We start from the raw sequence: 18,747 nt of genomic DNA on the forward strand, positions 1-18,747 counted from the left end.
GTAGAACTTCGTTTCGCGTGGGCGGCCTTCGGCCGCGCTTCGAAAAAATAACCCTCATCAGTCCAACTCCGGCTACGCAATCCACAGTATTTTTGCGTAGAATACCTTTTCGCGTGGGCGGCCTTCGGCCGCGCTTCAAAAAAATAACCCTCATCAGTCCAACTCCGGCTACGCAATCCACAGTATTTTTGCGTAGAACTGATTTCCGTGTTAAAACCATTGAACCCAAAATTAAAACGTCATATGCGTGTATGTGGTAAAGAGGCACAATAACCCTAATCCCCAACATTAACACTAAACTTAAATACTTAATTTTTGTTCATATTTTGGTTCATATTTTTGTTTCATTCGCAGGCATCCGGCAACACCATACTGTCGTCATTCCAATCTTCTTCTTACTCGCGTTTAAAATTGGAAAGACACTGCATGGACAAATGCATTTGCATTTAATTTTAATAGAAATAATTCGAATATAAGGATAAAAATAAGTAAAAACACGCGTGTGAGTGTATATTTCGTGAATTTTATTGAAGTGTTAAAAAATATATAGTGTAATAGGCAAATTATAGTGATATTCCAAAGGGCATTTTGAGACCTTTTTTATTAAATATCTCGAAAACTAAGCGAAATATCAAAAAATTTTACTTTTTCATTTCGTTTTCTTTTGTCGAGTTCTATAAGAATCCGTCGTCAGATTGCGGCGCCACGGAAACAGCAGAATCCCCTAAACCAGTAATCGCAGTTTCTTTGTGAAACCTGTAGCAGATTAAACTTCTGCGTCTAACCCCTTTTTCTAGATTCAACGATTCAGCCTGTCTATATGAACACGGTCCATACTAAATTTTAAAAGCGAATCACTTAATTTTTAAGTAATGCAGTTTCAGTTAGTTTGCGAATTACGAAAGTTATTGAAATTAGCTGTCAATTCAAAACGAAGGTGTAAGCCAAACTAGTACTAGTACTAGTCTAACCATGGACCTGAAGTCTATTTGGGATGCCTTTACCAAAGGATACACAAATCTTTGGTTCTGCAAATCACACACCATTTTTGGAAGTCTATCAGCACCCTTTCGCCATTTGTTTCCACGTGGCACTTTCTTATTGCTGGAAAATGTAGGGAATAAATTAAAACAATCTTTTATAAAATAAAGTAAAAGCTTTGTTTAACTCACTTTGTTTCTCTATCACTGATATTCACAACAAATAATAATAAAAGGCATCAAGAACAAGAAGGAGAGCGGCCAAAGTGAATTACGAATACGCCGTTGCAAAAAGGTATAGTAGTTCGTGAACCTATGTGTCGTCGGAACATAGCAGTAATAATGTAGTTACAACAACAACGAACTTTTGCCATTAATAGACCAACTACCACCAAAAACTTGGCACCACATATTGGCTTTTGGTTAATTTTTATTTGCTCACTATGAAAAATGATTGAATCCTTCATTTCGTCAAACGTTAAATTCGTTATATTTGAAAACCCCTATTTTAAAACAACTGATAACACTATCATAATTTACAGCGTTTATTTATATTAAATACGGTAAATGTTACATTTTATAATCAACAAAAAGTTTAACTCAATCTCACAAATCCTGTTTCATATTCCAAAACATGCAATACGTTTTAAATATAATTGCACAAAATTGCTTTTAAGTTACAAACTTTTTAATTACTAATTAAATGTTTTTGAATTGTAATTAATTTCCAAACTTTACATGCATCAAAATTATACACGGACGAAAGTTTTCGTTGATATTTACTAAGTGCTTAATAAAAAAAAAAAAACCGTAAAAAAGAACGTAGAAATACTTTGTATTCTTATTAGATACGAAAAAGCAAATTATGGATTATATTTCTTTTAAAATAATCGCTATATTTTACAATTTACATGTCTTATGAATTTAAACTCTGGTTACTTAAATTTTATAAACTCTCACATTATAGCTTTTAAATTTGATTTAAGCTTGTCTTAAAATGTATTTATTGCATTTGATTTTGCAAATACTATGTAACAAGTAATTTTATATTTTTAATGCACACAGTCACCGACTATCACTCAAAGCGTTCGGACGTCTTTTCTTTTCTCAGTGACTATTCCGTGACATACATTTGTAAACTTTCCTCTAATCGCTTCATCTACTTTGTGCTTATTCCCGCCTTTGGGTTTTTTGTTTTTTTTGTGTTTTTTTTTTCATTTTGACATTAGACACACGTGTAAAAACAATAGTATAAAAAAAAAAAACAAAACAAAAAATCAGAAACAAGCTCAATAATGGCGCCGGGACCTCCAGATAGGTCACCGAATCGCTTTTCAGCATTAGCAGACTTCCTGGAAAATCCCACAAGGAAGAAAAAGAAACCAAACCCAAATCAAGACATTTTTCCCGAACTCCCTAAAAAGTGTCCTACAGCACATAACCCCAAATTTATAATTATATCTTCTGCCGACAATACTAAGCCTCTTTCTCAGTTGAGCCCTTTTGCCATCAAAAAATCGATCGAAGCTATTTCGACGGAGATAAACTCAATCTCACAACTCCGCGACGGTAACTTACTCGTCTTAACCCGCAACGCTCGAATCGCAGATAAGTTCCTAAAAGCTAAATCGTTTCCTAACCTATGTCCCATTAACGTTAAGTTACATGAGACATTGAATTCAGTGAAAGGTGTTATCTACTCGCCTTGTCTAAAGCACGTTCCGGAAGACGAAATAATCGGAGAAATGAAAGATCAACACGTTACGGGTGTCTACAAATTTACCCGCCAAATCGAGGGTAAAACTTTTTATACCGGTCAAATTGTTCTAACTTTTGATCTTTTCCAGCTTCCTGACACCGTAGAAGTCGCATGGTACAAAGTCAAGGTTCAACCTTATATCCCAAGCCCAATGCGTTGCAGAAACTGCCAAAAATTGGGACATACCCAAAAACGGTGCAATAGTAATGCAACATGCAATAATTGCAACCTTCCACCTCACAATCCTGACAAGTGTATCCGTACTCAATGCGCCAACTGCACCGAAGAGCACCCATCTTCGGACAGGAGCTGCACCAAATATATCCAGGCGAGGGAAATCCTCAAGATTAAAACCCTAGAGAAATGCAGTACTGGTGAAGCGCGCCGCAAATATAAAAATAGTTTACCCCTTTCCCAACGGCTCAGCTCCTATGCTAGTGTCACAAAAAATGTCTCATCCGCAGATAATATACCTTCCGGAACAAATAATAAAAAACACACTGAAAATAAAATTTCGACAGATTCTTCTACATCATCAACACAAATTAACCGTACCGAAAAACAAAACTCCACCAATCTTACCGAGTTACCCACCTCTAGTAGCGTCCCTAACGCTGCTCCTACTATTTCTGCTGAAAATTATTCCTCTCCACAACATAGCTCAACTTCAGATACCAATACTTTGCCATTCCAATCACCAATATCCATTTTTACTCAAAACTTACTAAAAAATAACGACTACTATCTTAAAAAAACCGTCAGTACTAGAAAAGACCTCTCAACTGATAATTGTTTCGAAAATTTATAAATATTCCAAACACTTCCCGCTTCTATAAGGGCAACTTTATAAAAGACTAAATGATGTCAGTAAAAATCATTCAATGGAATATAAACGGTTACCATAATAATTACAATGAGCTACTACTACTAATCAAAGAAGAAGATCCCGACATAATATGTTTTCAAGAAACCCATTTTTCATACAATATAGATCCAAATACCATATGTTACCCAAGACAATACATTGGCTATTTCTCAAACCTACCAAATATACAATCCAACAAACAAGGTATTGGTATATTAATAAAATCCCACATTCCACACGAATTTATCAATGTTGTTAGTTTAATATCCACTATGGTACTTAAAATAAATATAAACCAATACATTTATTTAGTTAACTCTTACATACCTCCACAACAAAAATTTTCTGAATCCCAATTAAATCATTTATTTTCCCAATTTCCTTCTCCTGTTTTGTGGACGGGTGACTTCAACTCATGGAGTCCTCTGTGGGGTGCAAAAAATTCTAATGCAAGGGGACTGGTCTTAGAAAATTTTATTTTTCAGCATCAACTCATTTTACTAAATGACTGCTCACCTACTCATTTTTCTACACATTCTTCTTTTACTAATATAGATCTTTCTCTCATTTCTCCCCAACTAAAGCCTCGAACTCACTGGAAAATTTCTTCCGTTCTAAGAGGTAGCGATCATTTCCACATTTCTATCTCTATACAAACAAATTTAACCTTTGAAAAATTCAAGCATATTCCTAGATTTAAGACCGACCTAGCCAACTGGAACTCGTATCAATCAGAAATTGTCGACTTAGTCGCCAATAATGAATTATCTTCACCCGTAAATATTAATAAAGAAACAGCGTTTTTGACAAAAATAATACGTTCAGCGGCCAATAAATTTATACCTCAAACCAAAAATAAATTTTCGAGATCTTTTCCCGTTTGGTGGACCAAAATCCTGCAAAATCTGCGTACTCAAAAAATAGAGCACTGGAAAATTTATAAGCGTTGTATGACTGTAACCAACCTTCTAAATTACAAAAAATCAAATGCTTTATTTAAGAGGGCTGTTAAAGAGTCAAAAAAACAAAGCTTTGAATCATTTACGTCCAAAATTTCCCCACTTTCAACACCAAAAAACATTTGGTCTGATATTAGATTATTAGCCGGAGTCAGAAAAAGCCAAATTAAAACTTTAATATCCAACAACAACGTTGTAACAGATTCCTTTGCCATGGCACAGCTGTTTGCCCAGTATTGGTCTAATTACTCCAAAGATAGTAATTTTCCACGGGAATATACAAATGAAAAAGAAATTTGGCTTTCCACAGCATACACTTCTGCCAATATATCTCTTACCGCCAAATACTTAGAAAATAATTTTTCTCTTTCCGAGATGGAATCTGCATTGCAGCATGCAAAAGGGAAAACGCCTGGCTTTGATAGGATTGCCTATCCGATGCTTTCTAATTTGCCAGAAATAGCCAAACAAAGGCTGCTAAAACTTTACAATAGTATTTACAATGCATCTGTATTCCCGCACGTATGGAGGTCTGCCATTATTATTCCGATAGCCAAACCAAAAAAATCACCCCACTTCACAACTTCGTATAGACCAATTTCTCTACTAAGTTGTTTGAGTAAAATATTGGAAAAAATGGTGGCTGTGAGATTAATGTGGTTCATAACAAAAAATGGTTTTATCAGCCATAATCAGTTTGCTTTTAAACGAAATCATAGTACAATGGATCCTTTGATACAAATTCAACACTTTGTTTCTGATTCATTAAGTACGAAACGTCATGTTACCATTCTAGCAACTGATTTTGAAAAGGCATTTGACCGTGTGGGAATACATGCTGTACTGAGGCAGCTTGCTACATGGAAGATTGGTCAAAAAGCCTTTGCATTCGTAAAGGCTTTTATGACACATCGCCGGTTTCGAGTTCGTGTGAACAATAATTTATCCGAATCCTATTGCCTTTTTAATGGTATTCCACAGGGATCTCCCCTATCCGTAGTTTTATTTATAATAGCATTTGAAAAGTTAAACGAAATGTGTATGAATATCAAAAATGTAAAACTAACTATGTACGCCGATGACGCAATAATTTATACTCATATTAAGGATCCCCACATTGTGGAAATCACCTTTTGTCAAATTCTCAATAAATTTAAAAAATGGGGACTACAATTTGGTGCAGCATTATCTATCCCAAAATGTAAAATACTACACATATGTAAAAAAAAGAATTGTAACTTTCCTCAAATAACTTTTGATAATAATATTATAGAAAGCGTAAATTGTTTAAAAATTTTAGGTGTTTACTTTGATAAAAACTTCACTTTTCGGGATCAATGTATTAATTTAAGAAGACAGCTTTTGTCAAGATTAAATATAATTAAGTATCTCTCATCTATGCATTCTTTTATTCATACCAACACGCTAGTTAATGTTACAAAAGCCTTAATTCTCTCCAAAATTGATTACGCCCTGCCCATTTTTGGTTGGTGTGCAAACTCCAATATTAAACTACTGGAAGCGCCATATCATGCAGCAGTGCGTCGTAGCATTAATGCTTTTCCAACATCTCCAATATTATGCATCCTGGGTGAAAGCGGTTTCCCTGCAATAAAAGAGAGGGTATACGAATCTACCATGCAGCTCATTCCAAAATTATTTAACTCAACGAACAGGGATATTCACAAAAACCTGGTTGTAGCTTCTCGCCACAAACGCTCTTTTAAACTCAACTCCACTCTGCGACGATGTGTTGCTTACGCAAAAAATCTTGGAATTTTTCCTCCTAAAAGTTGTCCCTTAATTAATAACCTACCTGTATGGTTGCTGATGGATAATACTATTGACACATCTCTGCACAACTTAAAAAAGATAAATACTAGTATACTGGTATACCAGCAAAGATTTTTGGAGCTCATAAATAAATACAAATCCCTTAATTACACAGCAATATACACAGACGGCTCAAAACGGAATAATACATCATTTGCAGTTGTTACTGAGCATGGGAAAACAATATCCGGGGGAATCCTACCCGGTTACTCGTCCGTGTTTACTGCCGAAACATTCGCAATTTACAAAGCTATTGAATATGCTATTAAAAACAAAGGGAGGTTTATCGTTTGTTCTGATAGCTTCTCCTGCTTGAAAGCAGTCAGAAACTTTTACAATTTGACCACAGCAGTTTCCCACATACGCGACATGTGCATCAAATACTCAAATAAAATAAAATTGCTCTGGGTGCCTGGTCATTCTGGTATAACTGGAAATGAGTTTGCCGATCATGCTGCAAGTTATTTTGAAGCAGCACCGACGTTCCAGTTTGCGACTTTAGATAAAAAAGACCTAAAGAAACACATAGAGCTACACATACTTTCAAAATGGGACATAGAGTGGCGCAGTTTCTTTCACAAATACAAAAGTACCAACCCAGATCGTAGTAAAGTAGTTTACCCTACAAAAACAACCCGTCACCAATCAACAATCTTTACCCGCCTGAGGATCGGCCACACCAACGTAACGCATCAGCATTTGCTCACCGGAGGTTCTCCTGGTTCCTGTCCTTTCTGCTCCAGATTAGCATCAGCGGAGCATTTCCTCAACGAATGCTTAATTTTGGAGAGATTAAGGAAAAAACACTTCGGCTCGGCGAACCCAGCGTCTATTTTAAAATATGTAACATCACGTAACATTCTAAGCATATATAATTTCATCCAAGAAAGCAATTTAAGTATATGAAATTTTGTAATAATGTATGTAACCTATAATTTTAGTTCTTATTATATTTATATTTCACGTACTTCATATGTACCTACCACCTAACATTAAACTAAAGAGTCGATGGCCTAAGCTGCTTGTACTCTATTTCTTTAGATATTAGGCACTGTATTTAATACTATGTTTAATAATAATAATAATAATAATAAATATTTTTAATGCAATGCGTTAATGCAAACATTTCTGCCAATAGATACCAACGCATGTAACGCTTCACAAATATTTTGGAATGCAATGTCATAATATTGACTAGCACAGTCGCATTTCAAGCGTTATTTTAATTTCTTTATTAACATGAGTGTCACAATCATGAATACCACTTTACTTTCTTTGCGCAGTGGGGTCGGTTGTAGAAGTAGAACTCGAATCATTCAAACTCAGTTCAAAACTATTATCGCCACTTGTACATGTTACAGTCGTCAAACTGGAGTCATTGCTTGGGCTCTGGTGACCAAAAACACTTAAACATGGCAGGCTTTGATCACCTGAGTTCCCATCTGTCAATTCAGCATCAACGTTGCCACCATCTAACATATTTACACCGTTAAAGCAATTTTCGCCATCATCGTCGAAACTATCATTGCTTAAACTACTACATTGGCTTTCATCACTTAAAGGGTTTGGCAATTGTGATGTATTTTGCCGTGGTACCTGATTTGAAGTACAACTGTTTCCTTTATCAATATTCAAAGGTTCACCGCTATTAGTATCTAAATTGAGTTCAGTTATCAGTGGTAAACTTCCACCTGAAGCGCATGCCAACGATGACATCGGCGCAACATTTGATGTTGAAGCAACGACTGGTGTACTTAGAGCCGGAACACCGGATAAATTTTCAGTACTGGGATCTAGAAGTGTAAGCATAGGGACGTTATGTGGTTCCTCTGACTTAATTGTTGAGTGATGGCTACTATTAACTTCCAGTAATTCACTTAATTCCGGTATATTGTGTGTCGTTATGGCACTGCTAACGGCAGCAGAATTGCAATCATGTTGCGCCTTTGATATTTGTAGGTTTTCACAGCTATGATTCTTTAAATTGCCATCATTAGTATCTGCTGTAGCAACAACGTTGTTAGTTTCTGCTCGTAGAACTTGTTGCTGATTTTGTAAGTGCAACTTTTGTTGATGGGTTTGCAAATTTTGTTGTCGTGCCATTCGTTGTGCTCGAGGTGGCGGTTTTGGAGCCCCACCATTCATGTCTTTATTGAAAAAAGGAAATTTCGTGTAATAATCTCGATTGTGATCTGTCACACTATTCACGCAGTTAGCATTGTCATTGAGTGTTTCTGTGTCTGGATAGCCTGCGGAGTCATTCACGAAATCCGCCACACTCCCCAAACATTCTGTTGGTATTGATATGTCTACCTTAGCTCCAGGCCCTTCTAACGGGCGATCGGGCGGTGCTTCTGTTGATTGGAAAAGAATTAAGACATAAATAATATTATATATCAACGGAAAACAAATTGAGGTATTTTTCGTTTTTTAGATTACTAATATGAATACATACATATTTAACAAATCAAAGGTACTTTCAAGGTAGTACGTAGGTTCTTCAGAAGAATATGGTAAACGTTGTCTGATGTTGTTGGTTTAAAGTTCATAATATGAATTTTATAGTACACTGCGAACCTCTAAACTCCGACACTTACGCCACTTTTGAGAATACCCAAAATGTTCTATGTTAATCTATGCGCAACAGTAGTTGACAAGTGAGAGGCTTCATATTTGATAACGGAACATTGTTTCTTAAATATTGTTTCTTATTTATAACTCGAAGGCCCTAGCAGCCAGTATGCTAGTATGGTCAGGGTTACATTGTATATTTCCCCAAACAAATAATAAATTTCGTTATTTTGAGGTTAAAGTGTAAAAATCAAGATGTCTGAATAGTTGATACAACCAAAATGTTGGGTGGAACTCATTTCAGTGAACAAGAAAAATAAAGCATTAAAGCAAAAGAAGAAAGAAATAATACGTAAAATAAATTACGGTCACGACTAACACAAAATTGTTGAATTTATCTTTAACATAAATGCAAGAATCTTCGCCCACTGATAAGAGGTAATATCATCGGCAAAAACTGGCATTTCAATTACACTCCTGAAGAAATGATGCGAAATATTTTATGCAGTAACAACAGCTGCAACATAACATATGAATATTTCTATTACATTTTCTGTTTTTAGAAATCCCTCTGTAGTTATGAGGGGATTTTTTGTTTCTATATGTGCATGCTATTATCGATTCATATCTATCGTCGTCCACTTATTACTAATTTGGTTTCATAAATCTTGTATGATAGCATTGTGTATGATATTCATAACACTATTGTTACTTACCGTTAAGAAAATGTTCCGCTACAAAATCTGCTGCATTCCACAGGTCAGCCTTTATCAGCAAGTGTAGCAGTAGCCCAACTGTTGGGCGCTCATGTTTACGTCCGCTTGTGCTCCATTCTTGAATTAATATCTCAGCAAAATAACAGCCACTCGTTTGTCTTGTTGCTTCTTCTATTAAACGTATTTGTTCTGGCTTATATTTTAGTTCTACCACGCCTAAACCTTTGATTTCACCGTTCCATTTATGACTGCCTCGCGCTGCGGCATCGCCCACATAGACTGTATCTTGGGCTGTCCAATTTTTAGGTATAGTTTCCATTAACTTCCGCCCACCATCGAACCCTAGTGTCTCCGCAAGCCGGTTTACATCGTTGGATTGCAGTCGACGCAATTCTGTATCACGGGTGTACATTTTATGTTTTCACTGCACGCTCCCCTTGTCGGAGTGGGAGTGAAACCTTTTAGTGTGGAGGTTCACAATTTTGTTGTCCTCTATGTAATCCTTTATACTTCATACCATGGAATTTCCAAAGTATTCAACAAGTTCCAGTAACTGCTGTTGCTGTGGATGATTGGCCGTCCAGCGGTTGTTGTAATATTCGATCTTTACGTGTTCTCCTATCCCTCTTAGTATTCGTTGTTTCCTTATTTTTCTTTACACTTTCTAAAGATATTCGCACCAATGTTGCCAATACACCTAATTCACTTTGAAGGTAAAAATTATATGAGTTTTTTCGTTGGTCAATTCTAATTTTCCATATGTAATGTACAAGAGGGGTTTTCACACCGAATTCGTTAAAGTTGTGTTCGTTTTTCGGTAGCTCGGTAAATTTCCTAAGAGAAAATTAATCGTGGAAACCTAAAGAATTTTCACAGAGAATAATTGCATATGGTTGGTGTTTTATTTAATATGAAAAAACATGTTCTTATAGGCCTGTTTTTGAATATTCACCAATTTAAAAAGTCTCACAATAATTCCTATGAAATCGATCACTAGATGGTTAAATATCACTTGCTTTATTTTTAGTACTTACTATTCGTGTTTACGCTCCCACGCTTAACTGAAGACTTGCACTCATGCTACAAAAATACAAATAAAAACAATCTTCTTCCTAGTTTTTGACAGGCACCCTTGGTGTGAGGCTGACTAGCTGTCAAGTGTGTCATGGTGTGCATGCATAGTCTTTTGTATTGAGCGTATTGAAATAAAAAACAATATCTTTGACTTTACATTTACAATACACCATTTAAATTTACAATAACAAATATTTTCAATATATTTCTTAGCTATAATAATGCTTTTTATTCAGAAATTTTTGCAAAATTTCGTCAACCATGTGGGAATTTTTGAAAAATATTGTGTTGTACTTGGAAGAATTATCCATTATCTCTATCGGTAAAAATACACCCAGAATTATATTCAACGCATTGATTAGTAAAGATTTTGATGGATTTTGAAATATCATGTGGACGGATAATTAATCTACCCGTTCACATATGACAGATTACCTGAAAAATTGACAATCAGCTGTCAATACTGTTTTGAAAGGTTTTTCTTCATAGAATTTGCTTTGGTGGAATATTTTGGAGTTTTTAGTTTGTTTAATTGTTATTAATGACATGCAGAAAAGACAAGGAGAAGGAATAGTTACATTAATTTCGTAATTGGTTGCTAGTAATAAACAGTCGGAGGAAATCAATAAACGGAGTTTACTGAGGTTTTACAAAATTATGGCAGCAATATGCATTCGAAATTCGATATTACATTTTATAATATAATATATAAGTAATAAGAGGACAAGGCGTTTCTCTTTTCTGTAATATGAATGCATAATTAATAATATTTAAAAATAAAAGTATTACAATTATGTCTACAAAGCTGTTTTCTTTGCCGGCGTCCATATTTTTTGTTTTTTTACTTAACATTTGAGAAATTTTGTATGGAAAATCTCGCTTTATAATTACGAAATGGGACTTAAGCACGAAAAAGAAGATAATCTACGTATATGTGAACGTATTATTAAGGAAAAAAGGGCCGTAGATTTATTTTCGTATACATATATGAATATATTTTCATATGCATATGCATGCATTCGTCTTGTTTTATCTCTAAACCACAAAAAATGGTAATATCCGATTTATTTATCTTAGTTAGAGATAATAATATAGCCATAGTTGCCCATATTGGGCTTTATGATCTACAATAAAGGCGACTTTCACATCATAACACATAAAAAATAAATCATATTTTTTATAAATCTCTATAAAAAAATTAAAATTACTCATTTGAGGTAATACTTATGGAAAAATTAAAAATTGTAAGATATATAAATTTTAAGCTTATTTTAAGTTAGTGATAGATTTACTATAAAAGTTGTATAGCCTGCTCTTCGAACCCGATACAATAATTGACCAACTAAAAGTTATTAGTGTGTAGTGGCACTAACTTGTTTCAAGCAACCCTGTGCAACTCTAAATGCAACGATGCAAAAATTTTTCTATATTATTTTCTAATTCGACGCCATTTTCTTTTCATCCGTGGCGTAATTTAGGCGAAATTGTCTGATTATAAAAATAAAAGATAGTTTATAAAAGGTAAAGTAGCAGCGGCAATTTTTTAGTGATCAAAATAATAAACAAGATTCCCGTTTATAAAATTTTCCACCACCGTTTCCTTCGCTATATTACCGAAATGGACGATATTAAGCAGTTGTTGCAGCACAATGGTCTTCAGTATGTGTTGTCAGAGTCGAGCTCCGCCAGTGAGAGCGAAGAAAGCACAATTTCAGCTTTTAAAATCGGGCAAAAGGTTGACCAGCAAGGTCGTATGCCAACCAGACGGCCCAACCCGAATGTGCACAACAGAAACGCTTTGTTAGCACGGGAAAATCGTCGCAAGAAAAAGGCACATTTAGAGGCAATGGAGAAGGAGTTGGAGGAAGTGCGGGCGGCAAACAAGCATCTTAAGAAGGCTTTGAAGCAGCAAATGAAAGCAGTTGAACAACTCCAGCGGGAGAAAAGGTATTTTCAGAGCGTTATAACAAATCACAAAGAAATAGAGAATCTTATTAAAGCTCTGAATGTTCGAATGCATGTGCAGCAGTCGTCGAATGCGAATTCACCGATGTTGAGTTCTCCTGGGTATGGAGACAGTTCTCCATCATCAAACATTTCGCAGCATGTAGCCAACATGGACAAGGGTTTACAAAATGACGACTTCGTTCGAAATCCTCTTTATACATCGGATATTTCAAATAATGGTAGCGTAGGAATTACAGAGGGGTTTTATCATCCTGATGATTCAATGCAATTGTGTAACATTTTTGACAATTTTTCCTCAGATCTCGTTACATCGTCTATTTGTAATGATACATGGTCCGATATCCTCGATGAAGATTTTCAAACGGCAGACCTGGCACAATTAACAACGGTTACAAATGAACACAGTTACGCAGAATTAGGACAAATGATTTCGTCAAATAGTACAGGAGAAGATGCGGGCATTTGTTTACATATAAGGCAAGGGGAAATTTCTCTGGAATTCTGCCCTAGTTGCAGTTGGAATGCAAATAATAATTCCACTGCAAACATTTTGCAGAATTAATTTTTGTTATTAAAACTTTGTTTTTACTTTTAGCGATACGTAGTATTTATAATGAATATTTGAATCTTTAATTAAATGTAAGAAGGATTTGGAGTACATAAAATAATAAGGTGGGTTGATTATCCTCAAGTCTTGTAGACAACTGAGTTTACTTTTGGATTATGCATTTATTTTTATGTTGGATTTTTTCAGCTCTTGACTGGCACAAGACTTTTCAGCTCCCAAGCTTGTGGAACTTGGTAAAATTATAAACATTTGATATTGTATTCACTATTTTTTCAACGAGTTCTAGTCGGAAGAATTATAGCTGTATATTTTGTAGGAAATTGAATTGAGAGCACCTAAATTTGAAATATAAACATACATATGTATATAAAAGGACTTTTGAACAGTATACTACTTATTGAACCTTACTTTTATACCCTTGCACATTTGTGCTTAGGGGTATTGTAATTTGCTTCACAAAACGCTTGTATGTAAAATCCTAAAATAGTCGAGATATAATAGACTAGTACTTAGTCTTGCCATAAATTCTGTGACAAATTTTACGATGCATATGGAAGAATAAATTCGCAGAAAGAAGTGCCGTTATTTTTGCTTTTCGTGAGGAAAATCGCATTGCAGTGATTGCTTTACATACAAGTGAGATTTAGATTTAGAATTGCTGAAAAAACTTAATATTTGGAGAATGTTTGTTTACCGCACAATCAATCGTTTCAAACGTCTGAAGTGACAAACAGAAAAATAAGTGGTCTTCCTCGGGTGGTTCGAACTAGTGCAGCCATAAATGCCGTTCGAGAAAGAATTTGCAGAAATCCCCTTAGAAAGCAGAGAATCATGTCCAGGGAATTGAATGTATCGACCAGATCAATTGATCATATTTTGACAACGCAGTTGAAGAAAATTAGACTCGACAGATGAAAGTAACATCTTCGGTGGCACGCTGTGAACGGCCATGAAAATATTATTTTCATAGATGAGAAAATTTTCACAGTTGAATAGTTTTTAATAAGTAAAACGGCAAAATCTATGCTAAAACTTATAAAAACGCAAAATATATTGTTTCAAGGCTTCAGTGGGACCACCATTCAGCCTCCGTAATGGCTTGGTAGGGAGAGTCTTGCAAAAGCGTTACCTCTCTTCATTTCTGCAAACAGTGGTGAAGGCCGGGCAAAAGTGTACCAGGAGGTTGTCTTTAAAGGCGTGGTGAAGCAGTTGAACATGCCCAAATTGAGTATTCCCGATTCCTTTCGTCTGATATAGATCTGACATAAATATTATTGAGATGGGATAAAAACCAAGAGCAGCATGAAAAGGTAATTCTAAATTTTTATCAGTCCATATGCTACTACCATATGAGCTACTTCATTGCCTTTGTTCAATTACAAAAATTAGCAGCTGGCCCAAATTAAATTTTAACAAAATGTGCGTGTGCATATGTAATTGGGTCTATACCGAATTTAACACTTCTTAACTTCATAAACTATGAAATTATTTGTGAGCGTTTTTCGTATATAGAACAAAAATGAATACCTTTACTCGTACAAGTCACTCATAATACAGAAAAAACTTGAATAATATGCAGAAATTTTGTTTAAAAAATATATGGAGATATCTATTAGCAGTAACTCAACTTAGGAAACTGTTTTTCTCGATTTTTTTTTTTTTTTTTTTTTTGATTATGACACTTGCATCAAATGAGTCATGTGCAATGCCACACACATTCCTTCATTACCCATACAATGTGTAATGGGAAACTCCGGAAAACATAGTGGTCGTGGAAGCTTTAAGCGTTTCCTAATGGAAAATATTGGTAATATTAAGGTAAAATGTATGCCGTTATCTTATTGTTGTTAACAGATGGAAATACGCCTTCGTTTTTTTTAAGGCAGGAGTTTCGATATCTTAATTTTTTTTTGGATATGAAGATCGATTGAACCCGCGTTACGTACATATGTATATATATTTATATAATACAATATTTAACATATAAAAGTTAAATGTATTATTTATTGAAGCTTATTTTTTCACACAAACATAATAAAACATAAATCCTTCTGTCCAAAGTCCAATCATGTGGCAATATTCATTAGATGCTAGTCCAAATCAGTGGCATTCGCTGCACCTCCAATACGGCTGCGTGCATCCGTGCATGGCCTTGGATGCTGCCCATTTTCGCTTTCATCGTCATCGTCGTCAAATCCTTGGAATAATCTAGTAAATAAGTCGCCGAACATGCCACCCATTAAACCACCACCGGTCGCTGAAGGTGGTGGTGCAACACCAAAGAAGTGTATTCCTATTTTTACCAAATACTTCTCAAATGATGAATCCCTATTCAAACTGGGTTTATACAAATCGCATAAAGTACGAAAAGCATCATTCCGTCCTGTATCGATGCATCGAAACAGGAAGAATACGAAATTCAATAGTGGTTGTTTAAAGGGAGCTTCTTTACGCCTAATATCCGGATGATTTATGACGAAAGAGGTAAACGTATTTTCAGCAGTTTTGCGGTCTTTCAAACACAGCTGCTGTAGTACTGCTTGCACTATGAATAAGTCCAATTCGCTATCGTAGCCTTTGTTTTTGTGAATCTTGATTAAAATGCGGCCGCAAAGATTTCCATCACGACTAAGTAAAAAGTGGTGGCGAGCTTGCTCATAATTTCCCTCGGCCCAAAATACTTGAGCGATGGCTTTATGCATATTAGGATGACCCAATGAGTTGCCGGACATATCGCTACTCCATTTGATTGCACGACTCTAGCCATAGAAGAAATTGCGTTGAACCATTGATAAAAAGTAGAAAAAAAGCGAAGGAAGCAAAATAAGGGTACTCACTACCAAAGTCTCGCGCTCAACAGTTGTAGCGCTAAGCCGTCCAATAATAGTGCCCAAACGATCAATCCATAAGTCACCGTCACTATTGGAGTCTGACTCAGCACTACCACGCTTCTCTAAGGTGTCGATGAGCAGTAGAGCTAAATCAGCAGCACTGGTCTCCTGCTGCTTGGAAACAAGCTTCATTGCACCGCTCCACAATAACTCCAAGCAATCGGTGTATTTCTGTTGACCGGTGTAGCGAAAATACAATGTACGGTACATTTGATGTGCTTCATAATAGTTGCCCGACTCAATTGAATTTTCCAACTTAACAAGCACACGGCCCACGCCCCGTTGTCCTCCACGATCGACTGCAGTTGCGGTCATAGTTGTTGTACGAGTGTAGAAATAGCTTTAAATTAAAATTCTGCGTCTTTAATGTCTTTTCGACACCTTGAATTATACACTTTGCGAAAATTTGCCGTGTTCAGTGAACTTATAACACATCTGTTCGACACTCTATACATTTGGCTCTTTTGACGTTTCTATGACATACTGCGAAAAATTAAATAACAAGAAAAAAATGGCATATACTAATAAATATATACATAAATATGTATGTATGTTTCAAGTTCTCTGTCTATCTGTTTATACAGTTTGTTTATCTCCTATCTTTTGTAAATATATTATAAAAATAGAGGTAATTTTCAGAAAATGGAGCGACTAGCAACCAGTAGCTATAAATCTGGAGCAAGCACACATCCTCCATTGAAATCGGACCAATCACCGGTCGAAATGGAACCTTCCACAGAAGTGGTGCGTGAAAGTGATGCCAAATTTCCTGCATCGAAGTGGGTGAAGTTGAATGTAGGTGGAAAGGTGTATGTGACCACCTTATGTACACTGGTTAGTAAGGAGCCTGATAGTATGTTGGCACGCATGTTTTCGCAGGACGGCATGTTGCCTAGTGAGCAGGATGAACAAGGCGCGTATCTTATAGATCGCAGTGCCCACTACTTTGAACCAATAATCAATTATCTGCGACATGGGCAACTGATTGCTGACGCTAATGTTAGCCTGGAAGGTGTATTGGAAGAAGCAAGATTTTTCGGTATATATTCGCTTATTAGCCAGCTAGAGCCCCAACTTGCCCAGATCAATCGACCTATAGACGATATGCCACTTACACGTCGGGATGTTATCAAAGCGCTGATACAAACTCCCCATGCTAGTGAACTGCGTTTCCAGGGCGTGAATTTGGCTGGTGCCGACTTGCGGAAGCTAGATTTCCGTAATATAAATTTTAAGGTAGGCGACATTATCTCTGGCAGTATACAAACATGGTTTCCAATATGTAACTTTATATCAACCTTTAATTGTAATTAAAAGCCATCTATTTATATTACGGTACACTATTAAATTTATAATTTATTTAATTTTTACCTATTTTATTTATAGTATGCATGCATGCAACGGTGTAATTTATCGCATGCAAATCTGACTTATTGCTGTTTGGAACGTACCGACTTGGCTTTTGCGAATTTGGAGTGTTCGCAACTAGTATCGGTGAAGGGTTTGTGCGCCAATATGGAGGGTGCGAACCTGCGCGGTTGTAATTTCGAAGATCCGACCGGTGTACGTACGAATTTGGAAGGTGTAAATTTAAAAGGGGCTTGCTTGGAGAGTAGCAATATGGCAGGGATAAATCTACGTGTCGCCAATTTGAAAGATGCTAACATGAAGAATTGTAATTTGCGTTCAGCTGTGCTTGCCGGCGCAGATTTGGAACGTTGTAACCTATCGGGCAGTGACTTGCAAGAGGCAAATTTGCGTGGTGCCAATTTGAAGGATGCCGAATTGACGCTTATGGTGACACCATTGCACATGGCTCAGGCCATACGATGAGGTGTGGCTACTTTGAATGTTGCAATTCCCTACCTTAATTTTCCTGTGATTTGAAATGCTATCGATTTCTTGCTTGTGCTTAAAATTTGGTATGAAGCAAATAAAAATTAAAAAAAAAAAAAATAATCCGGCTCAGCTAAGGAGGAAACATAATAGTGATAGTCTGTAAAAGCATCATAAATATAACAATTAAAAATTAAGAACTTTCATATAAACATTTACCAATGACTGAAAAAAAATTTGCAGTCAGCCGTTGTTTTTTAATTACATATGGCCATATTACCGCATCTTAATAATAATAAAGATAATGTAACTTAACATATACACATATACATACGTACATATAACGGGTTTTTTTGTATAGAGTTTTTCATCGTACATGCACATCTACGTGTGGAAAGTCATGAACATGTCCAAATTAAATACTTTATAATAAAATACGTAAAAGTATTAATGCTGTATATGCACATAATTGTGACTCGAGAGATTTATAATTCAGAATTATGTTAATTCTAGGTTAATATTCTATGTTCTAATATTTTATTGTATTATTATTATTATTATTATTTAGTGACTGGTATGAATACCAGTACTAAAATTATGTTTGAGCATTGGCTGCAGAGGCCATCAGCTCTGTGTCGTCTGTGGGTGTCTGGATTATTTGTTATATTGTCATTTCGATTGTTTTAATGAATTTGCTTATTTTTATTGTATTTTATTGTTTATTCCT

The 18,747-nt window shown here is 35.6% G+C and overlaps 4 protein-coding genes across 4 annotated transcripts; 2 read left to right on the top strand and 2 right to left on the bottom strand.

The window, feature by feature from the left end:
* Positions 1-7,496: 7,496 nt before the first annotated feature.
* On the bottom strand, positions 7,497-10,333 carry LOC129236182 (protein Tube). Its single transcript, XM_054870418.1, has 2 exons — positions 9,684-10,333; positions 7,497-8,750 (listed from the first exon to the last, which is right to left on the bottom strand). Exons 1-2 carry the CDS (start codon positions 10,093-10,095, stop codon positions 7,663-7,665), a joined length of 1,500 nt encoding a protein of 499 aa, XP_054726393.1. The 5' UTR covers positions 10,096-10,333; the 3' UTR covers positions 7,497-7,662.
* A 1,951-nt stretch (positions 10,334-12,284) lies between these two features.
* On the top strand, positions 12,285-13,852 carry LOC129236183 (uncharacterized). The gene is made up of 3 exons (XM_054870419.1): positions 12,285-12,943; positions 13,025-13,397; positions 13,480-13,852. Exons 1-2 carry the CDS (start codon positions 12,376-12,378, stop codon positions 13,285-13,287), a joined length of 831 nt encoding a protein of 276 aa, XP_054726394.1. The 5' UTR covers positions 12,285-12,375; the 3' UTR covers positions 13,288-13,397; positions 13,480-13,852.
* A 1,416-nt stretch (positions 13,853-15,268) lies between these two features.
* On the bottom strand, positions 15,269-16,662 carry LOC129236186 (Golgi to ER traffic protein 4 homolog). Its single transcript, XM_054870423.1, has 2 exons — positions 16,131-16,662; positions 15,269-16,052 (listed from the first exon to the last, which is right to left on the bottom strand). The coding sequence occupies exons 1-2, from the start codon at positions 16,497-16,499 to the stop codon at positions 15,384-15,386; spliced, it is 1,038 nt and encodes a 345-aa protein (XP_054726398.1). The 5' UTR covers positions 16,500-16,662; the 3' UTR covers positions 15,269-15,383.
* Positions 16,663-16,755: 93 nt separating this feature from the next.
* LOC129236185 (BTB/POZ domain-containing protein KCTD9) lies at positions 16,756-18,499 on the top strand. Its single transcript, XM_054870422.1, has 2 exons — positions 16,756-17,420; positions 17,571-18,499. The coding sequence occupies exons 1-2, from the start codon at positions 16,827-16,829 to the stop codon at positions 18,015-18,017; spliced, it is 1,041 nt and encodes a 346-aa protein (XP_054726397.1). The 5' UTR covers positions 16,756-16,826; the 3' UTR covers positions 18,018-18,499.
* Positions 18,500-18,747: the final 248 nt, after the last annotated feature.

This window comes from Anastrepha obliqua, chromosome 1 (genome assembly GCF_027943255.1).
Source record: "Anastrepha obliqua isolate idAnaObli1 chromosome 1, idAnaObli1_1.0, whole genome shotgun sequence".
In the NCBI taxonomy this organism is placed as follows: Eukaryota; Metazoa; Arthropoda; class Insecta; order Diptera; family Tephritidae; genus Anastrepha; species Anastrepha obliqua.